General features: G+C 42.4%; 1 protein-coding gene across 3 annotated transcripts; it reads right to left on the bottom strand.

Moving 5' to 3' along the window:
• Positions 1 to 5838: 5838 nt before the first annotated feature.
• LOC108344788 (uncharacterized) lies at positions 5839 to 8091 on the bottom strand. Of its 3 annotated transcripts, none has more exons than XM_017583283.2 (2): positions 7989 to 8091; positions 5839 to 6977 (listed from the first exon to the last, which is right to left on the bottom strand). In XM_017583283.2, the coding sequence occupies exon 2, from the start codon at positions 6970 to 6972 to the stop codon at positions 6007 to 6009; it is 966 nt and encodes a 321-aa protein (XP_017438772.2). In that variant the 5' UTR covers positions 6973 to 6977; positions 7989 to 8091; the 3' UTR covers positions 5839 to 6006. The 3 variants fall into 3 exon arrangements, with proteins under 3 accessions (XP_017438772.2, XP_017438773.2, XP_017438771.2); XM_017583284.2 differs by having other exon boundaries at positions 5839 to 7014; positions 7989 to 8072; XM_017583282.2 differs by lacking the exon at positions 7989 to 8091 and adding an exon at positions 7056 to 7698.
• Positions 8092 to 17784: the final 9693 nt, after the last annotated feature.

The following is a 17784-nucleotide window of genomic DNA, read 5'->3' as shown; positions in this document are numbered from 1 at the left end:
CTAAGCCAACCACCGACAAACCCCGAGCAAAAGTGCCACCATCATCTCCTTCAAATCGCGCCGTCATCGTTGAGAGAGAAAACCAGAGCCACCAGATGGCGATTTCATCTTCACCAGACCACCTCGTACAAGCCAGCGTGTCAACCTCCAAAAACCTACAGGAATCAAACTAAGAAGCCAGAGACGCAAAAAACCCATCACAAAGCCATTATCCCCATTCTCGCAAGTCATCAACCTCCAGACCTAAGAGAGATTTGCGCAGCAACTCGCGCCATCTAAGCGCCTCCATAGCAATTCTACTCCGCGATGAAGCAAGTCGGGCTCCATCACGATGCAAGAGGCACAAAGTGCAAGAGGCACAGACAAGGAACGGCTCTTGGCAGGCTTCTAGTGGGAGGGACACATGGATGAATCGAACATACACCAGAATGAGAGGGATCTAGAGACTGTATAGGTATGAGACTATACAGTTGAAGGATAGCTTAAAGGAATTGATTTGGCTACTCATATCACCAAAATGCATTTGCTTTTCGATAGCCTAACCTATAAGAACTCCATGGTTAAGCGTGCTTATCCTAGAGTAATTTAGGGATGGGTGACCTTCTGGGAAGTTTTCTTTGTTAGTGAATTGTGCTTAATTCTCATTTATTGTTGCATTTTGACTATTTGGGCTTAATTTCAAGACTAATTCTTATTTTAATTAATTTGAATTATTTGGGCTTAATTATTTCAGTCATCATTTTTGTGCAGGATAATCATTGTTGAAAGGTTCTGATCAAGATGGCGGAACGGTATGTGAAGCAGAGTGCAGAGCAGTAGAGAATTCACAGAACAGAACGGTCTTCTAAAGGATTGACCGAACGGTCTGTGATTGAGTACTGAATGGTCTAAGCTGTTGTCTGAGAGTGCATTACCGAATGGTGTGCTAAAGATTGCACCAATCACTAGCGAGCTGACCTGCTGAGTACTAATGACCGAGCACAAAGCAACCGAACGACAATCAACTATTTCAGCATTCACCGAACGGCCTGGACTACATGACCGAACGGTCTGTGGAAGCATATACGAATGGTAGTGGACACCGAGAGATGAGTGTTGTGAAGCAATTAGTTGACTGATCTAGCTTTTGGGTAACAGGTGGGGAGTTTACTTTATTGCCTAAACATGCAGGTAAAACATTGTTTGCAGGTAAGATATTCCTGCAAAAAGAATGAGCTGCGAGAAAGCTATTTGTCTATACATTAAATAAACCATACAGTAAAATTTCAGAATAGCAATTGTTACCACTCATTCCCGATCGGCCAGTAGAGTAATACTTGTGAACTTTCTGCAGCCGTTTGCTAGAGACAAACCTTTGAATGTCATTAAACGCATAATTAATGGTGTAACGGTTATCGTGGAGCGGTTAAGGTTTGCACTGATTCTCATTAAGAGGTAAATTAATGGGTTATATTCTTTGAAACCCTATAAATAATAATTTATTAGGAAGGTAAAGACCCTAATTTTCTGATTTTTATAGACTTGCGGAGATAAATTCTGACTTGAGCGTCGGAGTGTTTCTTGCAGGTCACCCCCATCTTGATATTGAGAAAGGAAGATCCAAGCGGTAAGACAGGAGGACGGAGGACCAATCGGTGGAGGCGAAGCATTCCCGAGCAAAAGCAACAGGAGTTTTCCTCGTCCCATTCCAGCAGAAACATTTTGGCGCCTACCGTGGGGCCGAGGATTTTTAAAGACACCCTATTGAAGCCATAAGGATGGAACAGGACCCGACAGCGTTTATGCAGGAGATGAGAAGAAGAATGGAGGCAATGCAGGCGGAAATTGAAACCCTTAGAGGCGAGCGTGATGCGGCTAGACGGGCGTAAGCTAATCAACAATCTTCCGCACGCGCTGCAACACCACCTATCGTGGAAATTCCGGAAACGAAGCCGAACTCGGAAGAAGACACAGATCCTGTCGGTCACAGTAGTCACCAAGGTGAGGGTCATGCCCGCCACCAAGGTGAGGATCATAGCGAGGCCGGCTCGTGTAGAACCACAAACCGTCCGATCTCGGCCGGTCGAGCGATGACACTTCATCCGTTCACAACGACGGTTATGGAGGAACAAATTCCGGAAAGAGCATTCCCAGTCCTGGAGAAGTATGATGGATCAGGCGATCCGGAGGAACACTTGAGGTCTTTCGTCGACGCTATGACCATCTACTCCCCCAATAAAAATGTATGGTGTAGAGTCTTTTCCTTATCAATAAAGGGAGAAGCATTAGCATGGTTCCATTCGCTTAGACCCCAAACCATCAACGATTTCGCAATCTTGAGGGACATGTTTGAACGGTAGTTTCTGCCAGTAAAGCTCGAAATTTGACGTACCTGGAGTTGACAAACATTAAGCAGGAGAAGGGAGAAAGTCTCAGAGATTTCATGGAACGGTTCAATAAAACCGCACAGCAAGTAAGGGGAGTAGGCAAGAAATTTACCATTAGCACTCTGGCCACGGGGTTGAGGCCTTCCCCTTTCGTGGATAATCTGTTTGCAGAACTCCCGATAACCCTGGATGAGTTGCAAGAAAAAGCAACAAGGTTCATCAGAATAGAGGAAATGAGGGTTGTTCAAAGGCGACAACATGAACAAAATTCAACTTCAGAACAAGAGAAGAAAGAAGGGAAGAAGCCGTTCGTACCTAGCGAGCGCCCAAAAGGCCAGAAATACAAAGATGGTCCAAAAGGGCCCAGATTCGAAAAATATACCCCGTTGAACATGCCAAGGGCTAGAGTCTTGGAAGAAGCCTTGAGTGCTGATCTTATTCGTTTAAGACCCTCTCGGTCGTCAACAAAGGCCAACGGGACTAAACATTGTACCTATCATCTAAATATAGGACATACCACTAAAGACTGCACGGTGTTGAAAGATAAGGTGGAAGAACTGATTCGGGCAGGCCATCTGAGAAAGTTTGTGAAGGAGGAACGGAGGACGAGAAGTCCACCAAGGAGGACTAGGATGGAACGAAATGATAGAAGAGATGATAGACGCCCGGATCGCAGGCGAAGTAGAGGTCGTAACCACGACGGATCACTACACGGCGCAATAAACACTATTTCTGGAGGTTTTGCTGGAGGGCCATCAGCGTCAGCAAGGAAGAGAAACCTAAGGGAGTTAAAGAGTGTTCATCGAGTAGATGTGAGGAAGCACTCAATGCCGCCAATCATATTCACCGATGAAGATTTTCATGCTCCTGATCCTGATCAAGATGATCCGATGGTAATAACAACTATTATCACTCGGTACAACGTGGGGAAGGTTTTGATAGATCAGGGAAGCTCTATTAATATTTTTTACTGGAAGACATTCCAACAGATGGATTAATAAGAGGATCTGATAGCTCCGTATAACGAGCAGATAGTAGGATTTTCTAGAGAAAGGGTGGATACAAGAGGATATGTGGATCTAAGAACCTGCTTGGGGACCGAGCGGAATGATAAAGAGTTAAAGACCAGGTTTTTGCTGGTAGAAGCAAACACAACCTACAATGTGTTGTTGGGCAGACCTTGCCTAAATGCATTTGAGGCGATTGTTTCAACGCCCTACCTCACACTTAAGTTTCCGTCGGATAGGGGAATTATTTGTACCATCCGGACAGATCAGAGGATCGCTAGAGAATGTTATGTAGCAGGGTTGAAGGTTCAGCCATCCTCTTCTAGACAGAGGATAAGACGATCAGAGGTGGCCATGGCAGACTTGGATCCAAGAACTAATACCGATGACCGGATGGAACCAATGGGAGAAACAAGGCCTTTCAGCCTGGGGCATAAGGAGGAACAAGTCACTACCATTGGAAGTGAGTTGAAGGAGGAACAAGCCAGGTCAATAGGAATCGAGTTGAAGAAAAACAAGGATTTGTTTGCATGGACTCCCGCCGATATGCCAGGAATCCACCCAAGAATCATGTCTCACAAGCTGGCATTATTTAAAGAAGCTCGCCCGGTGGCTTAGAAGAAGAGGAGATTGGGGGAAGAGAAGAGACTCGCGGCGAAAAACAAAGTAAAGAAACTGTTGGAAGCAAACTTCATCCGAGAAAACAACTTGGCTGACAAATGTTGTGATGGTAAAGAAATCGAGCGGGCAATGGAGAATGTGCACAGACTTCACGGACTTAAACAAAGCTTGTCCAAAGGACTCCTATCCACTACCGAGTATTGATGCATTAGTGGATGGGGCATCGGGGTTCCAAATGTTAAGCTTCTTGGATGTATATTTAGGATATAATCAAATTCCCATGTACCCCACAGACAGTGATAAAAGAGCCTTCATAACCGAACGGTCAAACTATTGTTACGAGGTTATGTCGTTCGGACTGAAGAATGTAAGGGATACTTACCAACGACTAATGGACAAAGTCTTTTGCCACCAGATTGGTAGATATATGGATACGTGGACGACATGGTGGTGCGAAGCCGTTCGGTGGAGGATCATGTAAAAGATCTTGCGGAAGTTTTCCATCAAGTACTGCCAAAGCTCATATTCAAGGCTGTTTGACACAAAGTCAATATATCTTCTACAATATGCTTCTTAAGAGAAAAGGTATACGAGACTACAAAATCGTGCCCAAGCCCACTTTTTATATTATGACTCGTTATTGATCCAGAAAAAGGACGGTAGAACTTTATTTTATGATGTTGCAGGAACTTAACTCTTCAAAATTTCAAGGAAGCAGTTGCAAAGTCAAAGACGTCCACCAGTGTATTACATGATGGATTCAAATTAATACTTCCGACAGGCTGAAATAAGCACAAACTATCAAAGAATTGAAACCGAACAGGTTTTACTTACTTGGCCATCCGACGTCATAGCCAATCAAGTTAATGTCAAAATAACTTTCTGCGAACCAAGAGCTAAAGAGCCAAGCTGATTCTCAACTGAGCACCTTATCTTTTCTTTAAAATCTTCCGAGTGATGTCATAAAATACAATCATTTTATTTTGCAGGTCTCAAGACAATAGGGCACCTATACCTATGACACATCCTCATATGAATACTTCAAATGTCCAATCAAAGATCGAACGGTCTAACAAAGACCGAGCGGTCTAGCATATATTTTGATATTATCTTACAGGTCACAACGCACTAAGGCAGCGGCAAGTTATTCCTACCGATCGGTCTCAATTATATCTTTGATATTATACATCTTGCGGATCATTAAAGCAGTTACATCTCGACCGATCGGTCGCAATTATATCTTTGATATTATATATCTAGCAGATCACAGGACTTTAAAGCAGTTATATCTCGACCGAAAGGTCTGGACTTTTGATATGTCTTACCGTGCAGATAATCACATCTTGCATATAGACTACAAGAGCGGGAGAAAAAGAACCGTTTGTGCTGAGGCACCCAATCAATGGAAAAGGTTTCCACACCAGAGTCACAAGAACCCGATCGCGTTGACGGATAAGACAGCTTCCGGACGCGTCCAACTAAGGGATGTAATCCCTAGGGTCACTAGAACCCGATCGCGTTGACGGATAAGACAGCTTCCGGACGCGTCCAACTAATGGATGTAATCCCTAGGGTCACGAGAACCCGATCGCGTTGACGAATAAGACAGCCTCCGAACGCATCCAACTAAGGGATGTAATCTCTATGGTCACGGAACCCGATCGCGTTGACGGATTAGACAGCTTTCGGACTCGTCCAACTAAAGGATGTAATTCCTAGGGTCATGAGAACCCGATCGCGTTGACGGAAAGGCAGCATCCGGACGCATCCAACTAAGGGATGAAATCCCTAGGGTCCACGCATGTAACGAGGCGATATAAACGTCAACAAAGGCACTCATCATATGATTACAAATAACGAGCGTTCCTATAAACATTCAAGTATAGCGATCCTATAAACATTCAAGTATAAGAACATAAAGTTTCGACAAGTACCAAATGACGACATACACGCAGCAAACAACCCTAAGAACAGTAAGTACAAAATGTCAGAATGTCTATGTTAAATCTATTCTATACAAGGTCTACGACGGGGGCATCCTCGACAGCAGGAACCCCTGAATTCCCCTCGGGTGTCTCGATTCGAGCAGCTTCCTCTGTTGCCATTGCCTCGGTGGGCGTCCCTGCAGGCTCGTCATCTGGAAATGACCCGGCAGGAATGACGTCTATCGGAACCAACTCTCCTTGGTAAACGTCCTTCCGAATGTCGAAGTTGACTCCTTCAGTACAGACATTCAAAATATAGGACACTTGCCTTAGCGCCTTCTTAAAGCCCCTGGTATGTTCCAGGATGATAGCATCAGTCATCTCATCCTGCAACTCCTGGTTTTCAGTAATGGTCTGGCGCAAGGCGTCCCTCTCGCCAGTCAAAGTTATCAACCTTTTCTTCAGCTCCTCATTCTCTTTCTTTGAACATTCCAGATCAGCTGCAAGCCGGTCTTTGACCTTTTTCATCTCAACACCATACTTCTGCAGATTCTCCATTATCTCCCGGCCTTTCACTATCATCTCCTCGGATTCCTTCTGCCTTTGCTCACACTTAGCGTGTTCGGTTTTTAAACGCTCCAGCTCGGTGACCAAGTTACCTCGGTTGGAGGCATACGCTAAGTTCCAGGCAGCAGCTGCCGCCCGGCAGGCAAATTCTAAGCAGTTATCCGCCATTTTTTGCTCAGAAGTCTTTTCCATGACTTTCTGCTCAGCCAAATCAAAGTTGAACTCGATCTTATGGCCAAGGTTAAAGGCCGCATCCCACATGCCATTCGGAATGTCGCGATCGGCATGCGGGTTCCCCTTATCGGAAGCTTTCGGATCTCCACCGGTGACAGCCTTTCGTTTCCTTGAAAGCGGCCGTTCGGGAGAAGGTGGCGGTTCATCATCGACATGGATAGGATTCTTGATAGTCGTCAAGGCCGAGGTTCCCCCTTTATTCTTCTTGGCGTCAGCAGCGGCAAACCAGTCAAGGGGAGCTCTTTTACCCATAGTAGCTATACGCAACAGAACACAACAAATACCAAGTCAATGCTGCAAAAATAAAATTCAAAGTGCTCAGTAAAAGAACATACCAAATACCCTCGAGTTCATATCGTCATACTCGAGGCAGTTGATAATCTTTCTGGAAGAAAAGGGGCGAGACAACGCAGCCATAACACTCAGAGCTTCCAATTCGATATGAGTCATATCTTCTTTCGACCAAGAGGTAAGCTTCCTAGGGTTCTGGGTCCAATACAAAGGAAACTTGGGACTATTATCCTCGTTGAAAAGAACGAGCGACCTGATTCAGTGATGGACACCCTAAAAAATTGGTTTTTGAAACCTCTAAAGAATTGGGCGTATAATTCCAAAATTGCGTTCCCAGACTCGGAAATTAGAGAAACCCAACCCCTTTTTCCAATCGGGCGGGTCCTAAAAAAATAAAGAAACAGGGCAACCGTGGGGTTAATGGCCAAGACTTGGCACATAACCACGAACGCCTGTATATACCCCAGCTATTTGGATGTAACTGTGTGGGGGCGACGTTAAGGGTTTTCAGAACATCCATTTGAAAAACGTTTAGAGGAAACCTAAGGTATATATCGTAAAACAGATATGAGTAAACATAGAAAAAATCGTCTCTAGAATTCTCTTTACCATAGAAGACTTTCTCATTTTCCCCACAGGCAACTAATTTAACACAAGAGCCATAGCTGAGATTTCTAAGAATACAACTATCGTTTGCCCAATTCAACAGCACAGCCCTACTATCGAAAACACTAGGAAATTCACTTACATCTCGAGAAGTCCTTTCATAGTTACTCCCGCTAGAAGAGGGAAGATTTTCGGGCTCCTCCACCACAACACCACCATAAACAAAGGCATTCTCGCCATAAAGTATGGAGACAACCTCACACTGAGCCCTAATCGGAGAACCCTCTGGTGCCTCAGCCTGGTTGTCGCTCCCCCTTTTCTTAACAAATGTGGGAGAACAATCTGAATAGGAAAAAGAGTCCATGAGTTACCTGTGTGCAAATGTCAAAGGAAATGCTGAAGAAGGAGAAGTGAAGAAGTTTGTCGAGGGAATGGGGTAGAAATGACGGTTGCGCTAACCAAGGTTCCTCAAAAAATCCTTTCACATTAACGAGGGGAAAACTGATATAACCGCCAATCGTTTCTCTCCGTAGGATCAGAAAGAATCCAACGGTCCCACTTTCGAGACTCTACCACTACCCAGAGGCGGGAAAATCAAAACCCAAAACGGTGCGTAACACGAAGCCCTCATAACAACAACCACCTTACAGTCCTATAGTTAACCCAAATACATAAGACGAACGGTTAACTCGGACTTTGGGGGCATTATGTACGGTATGATATTATTGGTCAATACCACTTGGGTCACTATTAAGCCCACGATCGTATAACTAAGCTAATGAATCCAGCGAAGGATAAAACGTTCACATATGACGCAATTAAAATCTAAGCGGTTAGGATAAGTTTATATTTTATTCTGTTTATATTTTTATTCTGTTACAAAGCCAGGATCGCAAGGCCAGGTAAGTCCTATTCACGCTCATATTTACATCAGTTTACAGTCAAAAAGTATTCAATCAAGAACTACGATTCGTTTAAAATTCGCCTAACTTGAGCGTCGGAGTACCTTTGCAGGTACCTCCCCCCTCGGTTGGAGATTGGAAAGTTGCTGAACGATCGAAGTGCATAAGGAGTGAGCGTTAAAAGATAAAGGACCACCGAACGATCAGAAATACAGAGAGAGCGAGCGTCCGGTTCAGTGTCAAAGTTGCATCTGCCAGGTTAGTATCTCGGTCCCACTAAATTCATACCGAAACAACTACTGTTCTTGATGTTATGTGTTGTATGTTTGGTGACTCTGTAATCTTGATTTTTTTCCTTTAATTATGTGTTCTTGATCGATGATGTGCGAGCATTTCTTGTGTGTGTTGATTTGAAAATGAGTTGAACTCGTAGCTCTGCACATTGTAATTCCTTTTTGGAATTAAACGACCCCAAGGTGGGCGTGTGTAACATCCCAAAATACAGTAATAACCATAAATTAGAATTAATTACAATTAACAGTCACACAGTGCAGTCTTACATTAAAACAACGCTCACAAAGTCGAGCGGCATAAAGTACAGAAGCAGATTGTAACATGATAGAAATAACGAAGCACTAGGATCGAACGGTTTACAAAATAAATACCGAACAATCACTACAAAACACTAAAGTCTAAAGTCAGCTGGACGACCTAAGGCTCGGCCTTAACTTCAACGTCCACCAAGTTCTCCTCTTCAATAACGTCCTCCAACAATGCCTCGCCTTCTGCTCACATCCACACGGATGATCATTGCAATGACAGGACGGACGTACAAGGACGAGAGACAACACAAGGAAAAACTAAGGGTAAGCTTATGAAATTCAATTCATACACCAACATATAAATTTAACATTTCAAATCAACAAACATGCATACAGTTCAACATGTATAATCATACGAAATCTATCACTAGACGGACCGTCCGGACTGTATGAATCTGCGTAGCTACAAGCATTCTTGCACCCGAGTGATGTAGTAACTGGGATACACTCAACAGCTGCCACTCGAGGTTAGCCCTATCCAAAGTACCCCTAAGGATTAGGACCTCCTACCGTTCCCACACATGACCTACCCCCTCTACGTGAGGACGAGTACTCACGGAACATCAGGATGGCCAGCATTAGCATAACCACAGTCATACTTTACCAATTCCAATATTCAATACATGAGTCGTTCCTCCCCGGAACGCTCGTTCAAATTCCATAATCGTATATTCATTCCATATAAAGTTCACCCTTTATAATCCTTTACTTTATTATTATTTTCCTCATTAGTTACATAGACATAAAATAACGAACGTGCAGCCCTCTAAAGGACGAGGACGAACGATAAGAACGATACCAGTGATTTTCTTGTTCAGAATAGAATAAGACTAAGAGAAGTATTTGTAGATAAAAAGGACCGAATAAACTAAGGAAATTTATGACGAACGTTAATTTCCACGTGAGTCAGTTAAATGAACTAACTCGTTTGAGCCCACACTGTTACTTAAAGAATGATTCCATTAAGGAGACTTTAGACCGGATCCGATGTAAGGAGAAGAACCAAGAATGTTGAGAACTATCTTTGGAGTAATTCACATACGGAAGTCTGATACCAGTATATGACCGAACATGAGTAAAAGGGAAATATTATTATAGTTGAGCGAACGTTATTTTATCAAGGTTGATTATACGATAGTACGAGCGCTTGGTATAAGGCCGAGCACTAATTTGGGCGAACGCTAGGTATAAGACCGAGCGCTACTTATTTTTCTTTTAAAGTACGAGGGTATAAATATATTATTATTTTATTTCAGACGTACGAATACCTCTAGGCTGAGCCGATCGTTCAAACCTAGTATTTTACAGGAGGACGCTCGTTCTCGACAGAGTTCTTTCCAAATGAAAGAATTCCATTTTTAACAGTTTACTAGAAAACCGAACGGTAAATGACCGTTCGATAACGAATGTACATTATCATAGTGGGAATTCCATATTTCAGATTTTCGTCTATTTATAACTCGAGATTCAACATATCAGTTCATACTTTATAAATTCATATCAAATATCAATTTACATACTTTAGAAGTCACATTATTCATTCATACTTCAAGGTGATAAATCATATTCACATTCGTATATATCAAACATTATCATACAGGTCAACCAACATACACCATATTCGTTCAATCAAACAGCGATCGTTCACACAAACAAAAATATGAATTAAATCAAATAAGCTTCCCTTACCTGGATTCGTGAACAAATTGTCCTAAACGCAAGATTTGTGGCTCGTCCAACTAACGTTTTCTACCTTCAACGACCACTTAATTCTTTCAAACTATAACAAATTTACAGAACCAAGATTTGATTCAGACAAAAGGGAATGCATGCAACCAGGCTTTGGTTTGCATGTTCATACAAACAACAAATAGGGACGAGCGACTTACCTGCTACCGACTCTGAAGTTGTTCGGTTCAGAATGAAGCTCACAACGCCGGGACTTCTTCTATGGTTTCTGAAATGGGATCGGAGAAAGGAGGGATGAGTTACAGTAGAGAGAAGATGGAAGCTTTCTAGAGAGAAGGATGAGAAAATGAAAAGTCAAGTTTCAGGAGGAAGAAGGGTGCATGCAGAGAGTGGGAATAAGTGTTTCAGAAAAATCATTTTTCTTTCCTAGGCAAAACGAACGCGCACTCTCATACGGACACCTGTCTTCCACTACTGATTTTCGAACGTTCCATTCTTGACACATGGCGTCAGTGTGCAGAGTTTGGGAGTGCGTTTTAAATGGTCTGAGCAGGGTTTTTGGTGCATTAATTTTGATTTGACAGGTGGGTTACGGTGTTCATTTTCCAAGGTCTTACAGCGTGCATGACCGAGATGATTAAAAAAAAATATTGTTTTTAGCTTTTGTAAATTATTAAAAAAATCTGATTTAGACTCTGTGACTCCACTAGTTGAAATTCGTACATGACTCCATAGTGAGCATGACATACCGAGATGTCTTCTTGAGTTTGGAGATCAGTCTAATGAAAGAAAAAAAATATATTGTAATTAGTATTTTGTTTCTGTTATTTCATTTTAATTAGGATTTTGTATGTTTTAGAGTAGATTGCATATGTTAGTAAGTTTCCATCTCTGACATTGATTAGAAGCATGAATTGGATTTAGATTCATTGTGATTTGGATGAACTGAGTGATGATTATTGACCCTGTGATGGGCTTATTTTACCAGGATGTCTTCTTGATATATGATCAATCACTCTGTACACTGAATCTATATAAATTTGATTCAGTTCTTGAATCTAACCAATTTTCCTTGTTGATTCTTTGATTTTTAAGATTCCTTTTGATTTTAATGTTCTGCTAGTTGATTTGCATATATGATAGTTTGATTTGGTATTGTTTTAAATCTGCATATTTCATTTAGTTGTTGATTTCAGTTTTAGTTGATAGTAATAGCATGATTGTTTTGATTAATTCTGTTTAGAGTATAGGATTTGATGTTTACTTTATATTTTAGGTCTTACCTTTTGATTCAGATTTTATGCTTAGTTTAGGTGTATCTCTTGATTGTTAATGCATTCTTTTAGACTTAGGTTTAGCTTCTGTTCTGCTCTTTTGCTTCAAAGAGTTTCTGATATATGATCAATCACTATGTACACTGAATCTATATAAATTTGATTCTAGTTCTTGAATCTAACCAATTTTCCTTGCTGATTCTTTGATTTTTAAGATTCCTTTTGATTTTAATGTTTTGCTAGTTGATTTGCATATATGATAGTTTGATTTGGTATTGTTTTAAATCTGCATATTTCATTTAGTTGTTGATTTCAGTTTTAGTTGATAGTAATAGCATGATTGTTTTGATTAATTCTGTTTAGAGTATAGGATTTGATATTTACTTTAGATTTTAGGTCTTACCTTTTGATTCAGATTTTATGCTTAGTTTAGGTGTATCTCTTGATTGTTAATGCATTCTTTTAGACTTAGGTTTAGCTTCTGTTCTGCAGTTTTGCTTCAAAGAGTTTCTTTCCTTATTTTTTAGCATTTGAGTTCTGTTTAGATTGTATGATATCTGTTCTGTTTAGATTGTAGGAAGTTGTAGTAAGTAGATTTTGTTGCTGTTTTGATAGTGTAATTTTCTTCTATTTCATTACATTTCAAATTCTTTATTCTTTTAAGCAGATGTTAGTTTAGATTAGATTCAATTCTTTTATTTTAGTTTCATTCATTTAAAATGTCCCCACCTGTTTAGTAGTTAGTAAGTAAATAATTAGTAAATAACTACAAGACCTTAACCATACACTTTAATCTTAATTAGCTGAGTCGTAGGATTGATACCTAGGTTGTCCCTATACTTCATTAGTGGGGAAACTTAGTTTGTTCTGATTTTGTGCGACCAAATATCAGTTTAACAAATGACCCTGTTGCGGGGGAGTCGACGAGTTAAGTTTTAGAGTGTTAGGTTAGTCTTGTCTAGTTTGTTTCTTTTTTTTGATAGATTTTTGCTTGAGTTCTGTATTAGAAATTTTAGAGGTTGATTGGTGTTCTTCCATTGAGCCTTTGGTAAGCATGAATTACTACTCTGCATATGATAATTGCTATTTACCTTATAATGCTCAACCACCACAATTTATCTTGTTCTGTGAGCCTTTTAGTGAGTAACCTCCCTGTTTTCAACCTTATTGTGAGCAGCTACCCTGGCCTGTTCAACAAGAGTTGTCTCATTGGGACCAGTATGTTGAACCTGAGCAGGAGAATTATCAGTCACTGCAGCCATGGCAGGACCAACTCTGTGACCAATTGCAGCAGGGAAATCCAGCTTCTGAACTTCAAGGGATGACCAACCTAGTAGACGTGGAAGTCAAAGCCGAGCCCTAGAGCGTTCGTTTATTTTAGATGTTAGCTTTTTAGTTTTTGAACGTTCGGTTATTTGATTTTGTAAAACCGTTCGTCCCGAACTTCTATTAGTTCTGAATTAATGTATGGAATTCTGTAATTAAAGCCTTTTGGTTTATGAACTCTAATCTTAGTGTAAGACTGCATTCTTTTACTGTTAAATGTAATTAATTCTATTATATGGTGATTACTGTATTTTGGGATGTTACATTAGTGGTATTAGAGCAGTTTTGTTCTTTTAAAGGACACTGTAGGTTATAATGCACTGTGTTTTTGCTGTGCGCTCAACGTTCGTTTAATAAGTAACTCATGAACTCTTTAAACTTCACTAACGATCGTTTTTCTCTGTTTCTCAGAGAACAAATGGCACCTAGGCCCCCTCCTCCACCTCAACCTACCAAGCGCGATACGTCCGACAACACCAGGTTGTTGGAATCGGTGATAGATAGGTTACAACAGCAGCACACTACATTGATGGCACAGAACGCTACCCTAATGCAGCAGAACGAAAATGCTTTGCAGAGTTTGGAGGTGCCCCGATGATAATAGCTCGCATTCACGGAGTATCTGCTGACTGGAGAGGCTAGTCACTGGTGGACGAGCATGAAGATGATCTTAGCAGACACTCAAAGTCCCATCACATGGGAAGTATTCAGAAGCAAGTTTTATGAAGAATACTTTCCCGACAACGTTCGTTTTGCCAAGGAAGTGGAGTTTCTGCAACTGGTACAAGGTGGAATGTCTGTTTCTGAATACACGAACAAGTTCAAGCACTTGGTTTGTTTCAACACTATGGCTACCAGTGAGGAGTGGCAGTGTAGAAAGTTTGAAAATGGGATGAGGAGTGATATGAAGGTGTTAATCTCCAGCCTGTGTATCCAGTCATTTCCTGCAATGGTTGAGAGAGCCAAAGTATTGGAGAAGAATATGGCAGAAGCAGAACGACATAAGAAGCAACAACAGGTGGTTAGGGGACCGATCGTATCCAGAGGCAATGTTAATCCGAGAATACAAGTGGATCTCAAGCGCTGGTCACTACCAGACAATCTGGACAACAAGGAAACGTTACTTGTTTCCAGTGTGGAGGACCACATTACCGTTCGTCATGTCCTCAGCTGGTGGAAGGAAAACACTGCACTCGTTGTGGAAGGAATGGACACTTGGACAATGAGTGCAACTTTGGAGGACGAGCGGTGACGAGACCACCGAACGCGGGAAGGAATCAACCAAGAGGTGGTCGAGCCCAAGCGGTTGGGCGTGTATATGCTATAACGGGCATGGAAGCAGCAAGTTCAGGTACACTTATCACCAACACCTGCTTAGTGTATGGAATACCCTGTTGTGTACTGTATGATTCGGGGGCGACCCACTCCTTCATCTCGAAGGCGTATGTTGAAAAACTGGGTTTAGAAGTGAGAGAGATGCAGTTCGACCTGGTGGTGTCAACCCCAGCGGCTGGCGAGGTTAGGACGTCCACTATGTGCGTCAGATGTCCTATAGAAGTGGAGGGGCGTAAGTTTAAAGTTAATCTCATCTGCTTACCTCTTCAAGGTTTGGAGGTGATTTTAGGAATGGATTGGTTGGCTACCAATCACATTCTCATAGATTGTGGTAAGAAGGGATTAGTATTTCCTGATGAAGAAGAAGAAGACTTATCAGTGACGCTCGGTCAATTGAAGGAAGATATCATGGAGGGCGCCAGCTGTTTCCTGATAATGACACACGCAGACGAGGAGTTTGGAGGATTAATACTTGAGTGATCGTCCAGTAGCGAACTCGGTGGAGGACGATCGGTTGTGGACGAGTTCCTTGATGTCTTTCCGGAAGAAATACCTGGACTACCTCCTACTCGCGAGGTTGAGTTCACGATCGACTTGGTGACGACCGCAGCACCCATCTCCGTTCAACCTTATCGTATGTCGCCTGCGGAGTTAGCTGAACTCAAGAATCAGATTGAAGAGTTGATGGACAAGCAGTTTATCAGGCCGAGCGTATCCCCCTGGGGAGCGCCTGTCCTCTTAGTGAAGAAGAAGGATGACAGCTCTCGGCTTTGTATTGATTACAGACAATTAAACAAGCTGACCATCAAGAATAAGTACCCATTGCCAAGGATAGATGATTTGTTGGATCAACTGCATGGGGCCACAGTATTCTCGAAGATTGATTTGCAATCGGGATACCATCAAATCAGAGTTAAGGAGGAAGACATTCAGAAGACTGCTTTCAGATCTCGTTACGGACACTACGAATATGTAGTGATGCCATTCGGTGTGACGAACGCGCCAGCAATCTTCATGGATTATATGAACCGCATTTTCAGGCTGTACCTAGACAAATTTGTGGTCGTCTTCATCGACGATATACTCATCTACTCCAAGACCCAGGACGAACATGATGAACACTTGAGAATTGTACTTGGCGTATTGAGGGAGAAGGAGTTGTACGCCAAGCTATCCAAATGTGAGTTCTGGATGAAAGAAGTTCAATTCTTGGGGCACGTGGTGTCGGTTGGAGGTATCTCTGTAGATCCAGCTAAGGTACGAGCGGTACTGGAATGAGAGAGTCCGCGTTTGGTCACGGAGGTCAGAAGCTTTGTAGGACTCGCGGGATACTATCGGCGTTTTATTGAAGGATTTGCTAAGATAGTAGCTCCGCTAACTCAGTTGACCAGAAAAGATCAACCGTTCGCATGGACCGATCGATGTGAAGCGAGCTTTCAGGAGTTGAAAGGAAAACTAACGAGCGCTCTAGTTCTGATTATTCCAGACACAGCCAAACCGTTCGAGGTGTACTACGACGCTTCTCACCAAGGTTTGGGTTGTGTGCTAATGCAAGAGAAGAGAGCGGTAGCGTACGCTTCTCGTCAGTTGAAAATTCACGAGAGGAACTATCCTACGCACGACCTGGAGTTGGCAGCGGTCGTCTTCGCACTGAAGATTTGGAGGCATTACTTGTACGGATCCACATTCCAAGTCTTTAGTGATCACAAGAGCCTCAAGTATCTATTTGATCAGAAAGAGTTGAACATGAGGCAGAGGCGTTGGCTGGAATTCTTAAAAGATTAAGACTTTGAACTGCTGTATCATCCGGGAAAGGCAAATGTAGTGGCGGACGCGTTAAGCAGAAAAGCAGTTCATGTCTCAGTTATGATGGTGAGAGAACTCAGTCTAGTTGAAAGCTTTAGAGATCTAAGGTTGCAGTTCAAGTTGGAACCGAACAACATCAAATGTTGTAACCTTAGAATATCTATTAATGTTTTTGACCGAATCAAGATGAAGCAACGAGAGGATGAAGACCTGGTGAAGATTCTAAATACGCTCGGTTCAAATCAAGCTAAGGAATTCAACACGGGAACGAACGACCTATTACGCTATATGGGTAGGACGTGCGTTCCAAACGACGGAGATCTGAAGAGGATTATCTTGGAGGAAGGGCATCACAATCGTCTTAGCATACACCTTGGTATGACTAAGATGTATAAAGATCTCCGGGAATCCTTCTGGGGGCCTGGAATGAAGAATGATGTCGCTCGTTTTGTGGCGTCATGTCTAACATGTCAACGTGCGAAGGCGGAGCACCAGAGACCGGGCGGTTTACTTCAGCAGTTGGAAATTCCTGAATGGAAGTGGGACAGCATATCGATGGATTTCGTAACCCACTTACCGCGCACGGTCAAGAATCACGATTCCATATGGGTAATAGTGGATCGACTGACGAAGAGTGCCCACTTCCTGGCGGTCAACTTGAAAATGTCAATGACGAAGCTTGCTCAGCTCTACATCAACGAGATCGTTCGTTTACATGGAGTCCCCTCAAGCATCATTTCTGACCGAGACACAAGGTTCACTTCGCGGTTTTGGAAATCACTTCAAAGCGAGCTCGGTAGCAAATTGCTGTATCATCCGGGAAAGGCAAATGTAGTGGCGGACGCGTTAAGCAGAAAAGCAGTTCATGTCTCAGTTATGATGGTGAGAGAACTCAGTCTAGTTGAAAGCTTTAGAGATCTAAGGTTGCAGTTCAAGTTGGAACCGAACAACATCAAATGCTGTAACCTTAGAATATCTAGTAATGTTTTTGACCGAATCAAGATGAAGCAACGAGAGGATGAAGACCTGGTGAAGATTCTAAATACGCTCGGTTCAGATCAAGCTAAGGAATTCAACACGGGAACGGATGACCTATTACGCTATATGGGTAGGATGTGCGTTCCAAACGACGGAGATCTGACGAGGATTATCTTGGAGGAAGGGCATCACAGTCGTCTTAGCATACACTCTGGTATGACTAAGATGTATAAAGATCTCCGGGAATCCTTCTGG

Source organism: Vigna angularis, chromosome 8 (genome assembly GCF_016808095.1).
Source record: "Vigna angularis cultivar LongXiaoDou No.4 chromosome 8, ASM1680809v1, whole genome shotgun sequence".
NCBI classification, from domain to species: Eukaryota; Viridiplantae; Streptophyta; class Magnoliopsida; order Fabales; family Fabaceae; genus Vigna; species Vigna angularis.
Note: the sequence above shows the minus strand (reverse complement) of the source record. Positions and strands in the feature narration are given on the sequence as shown.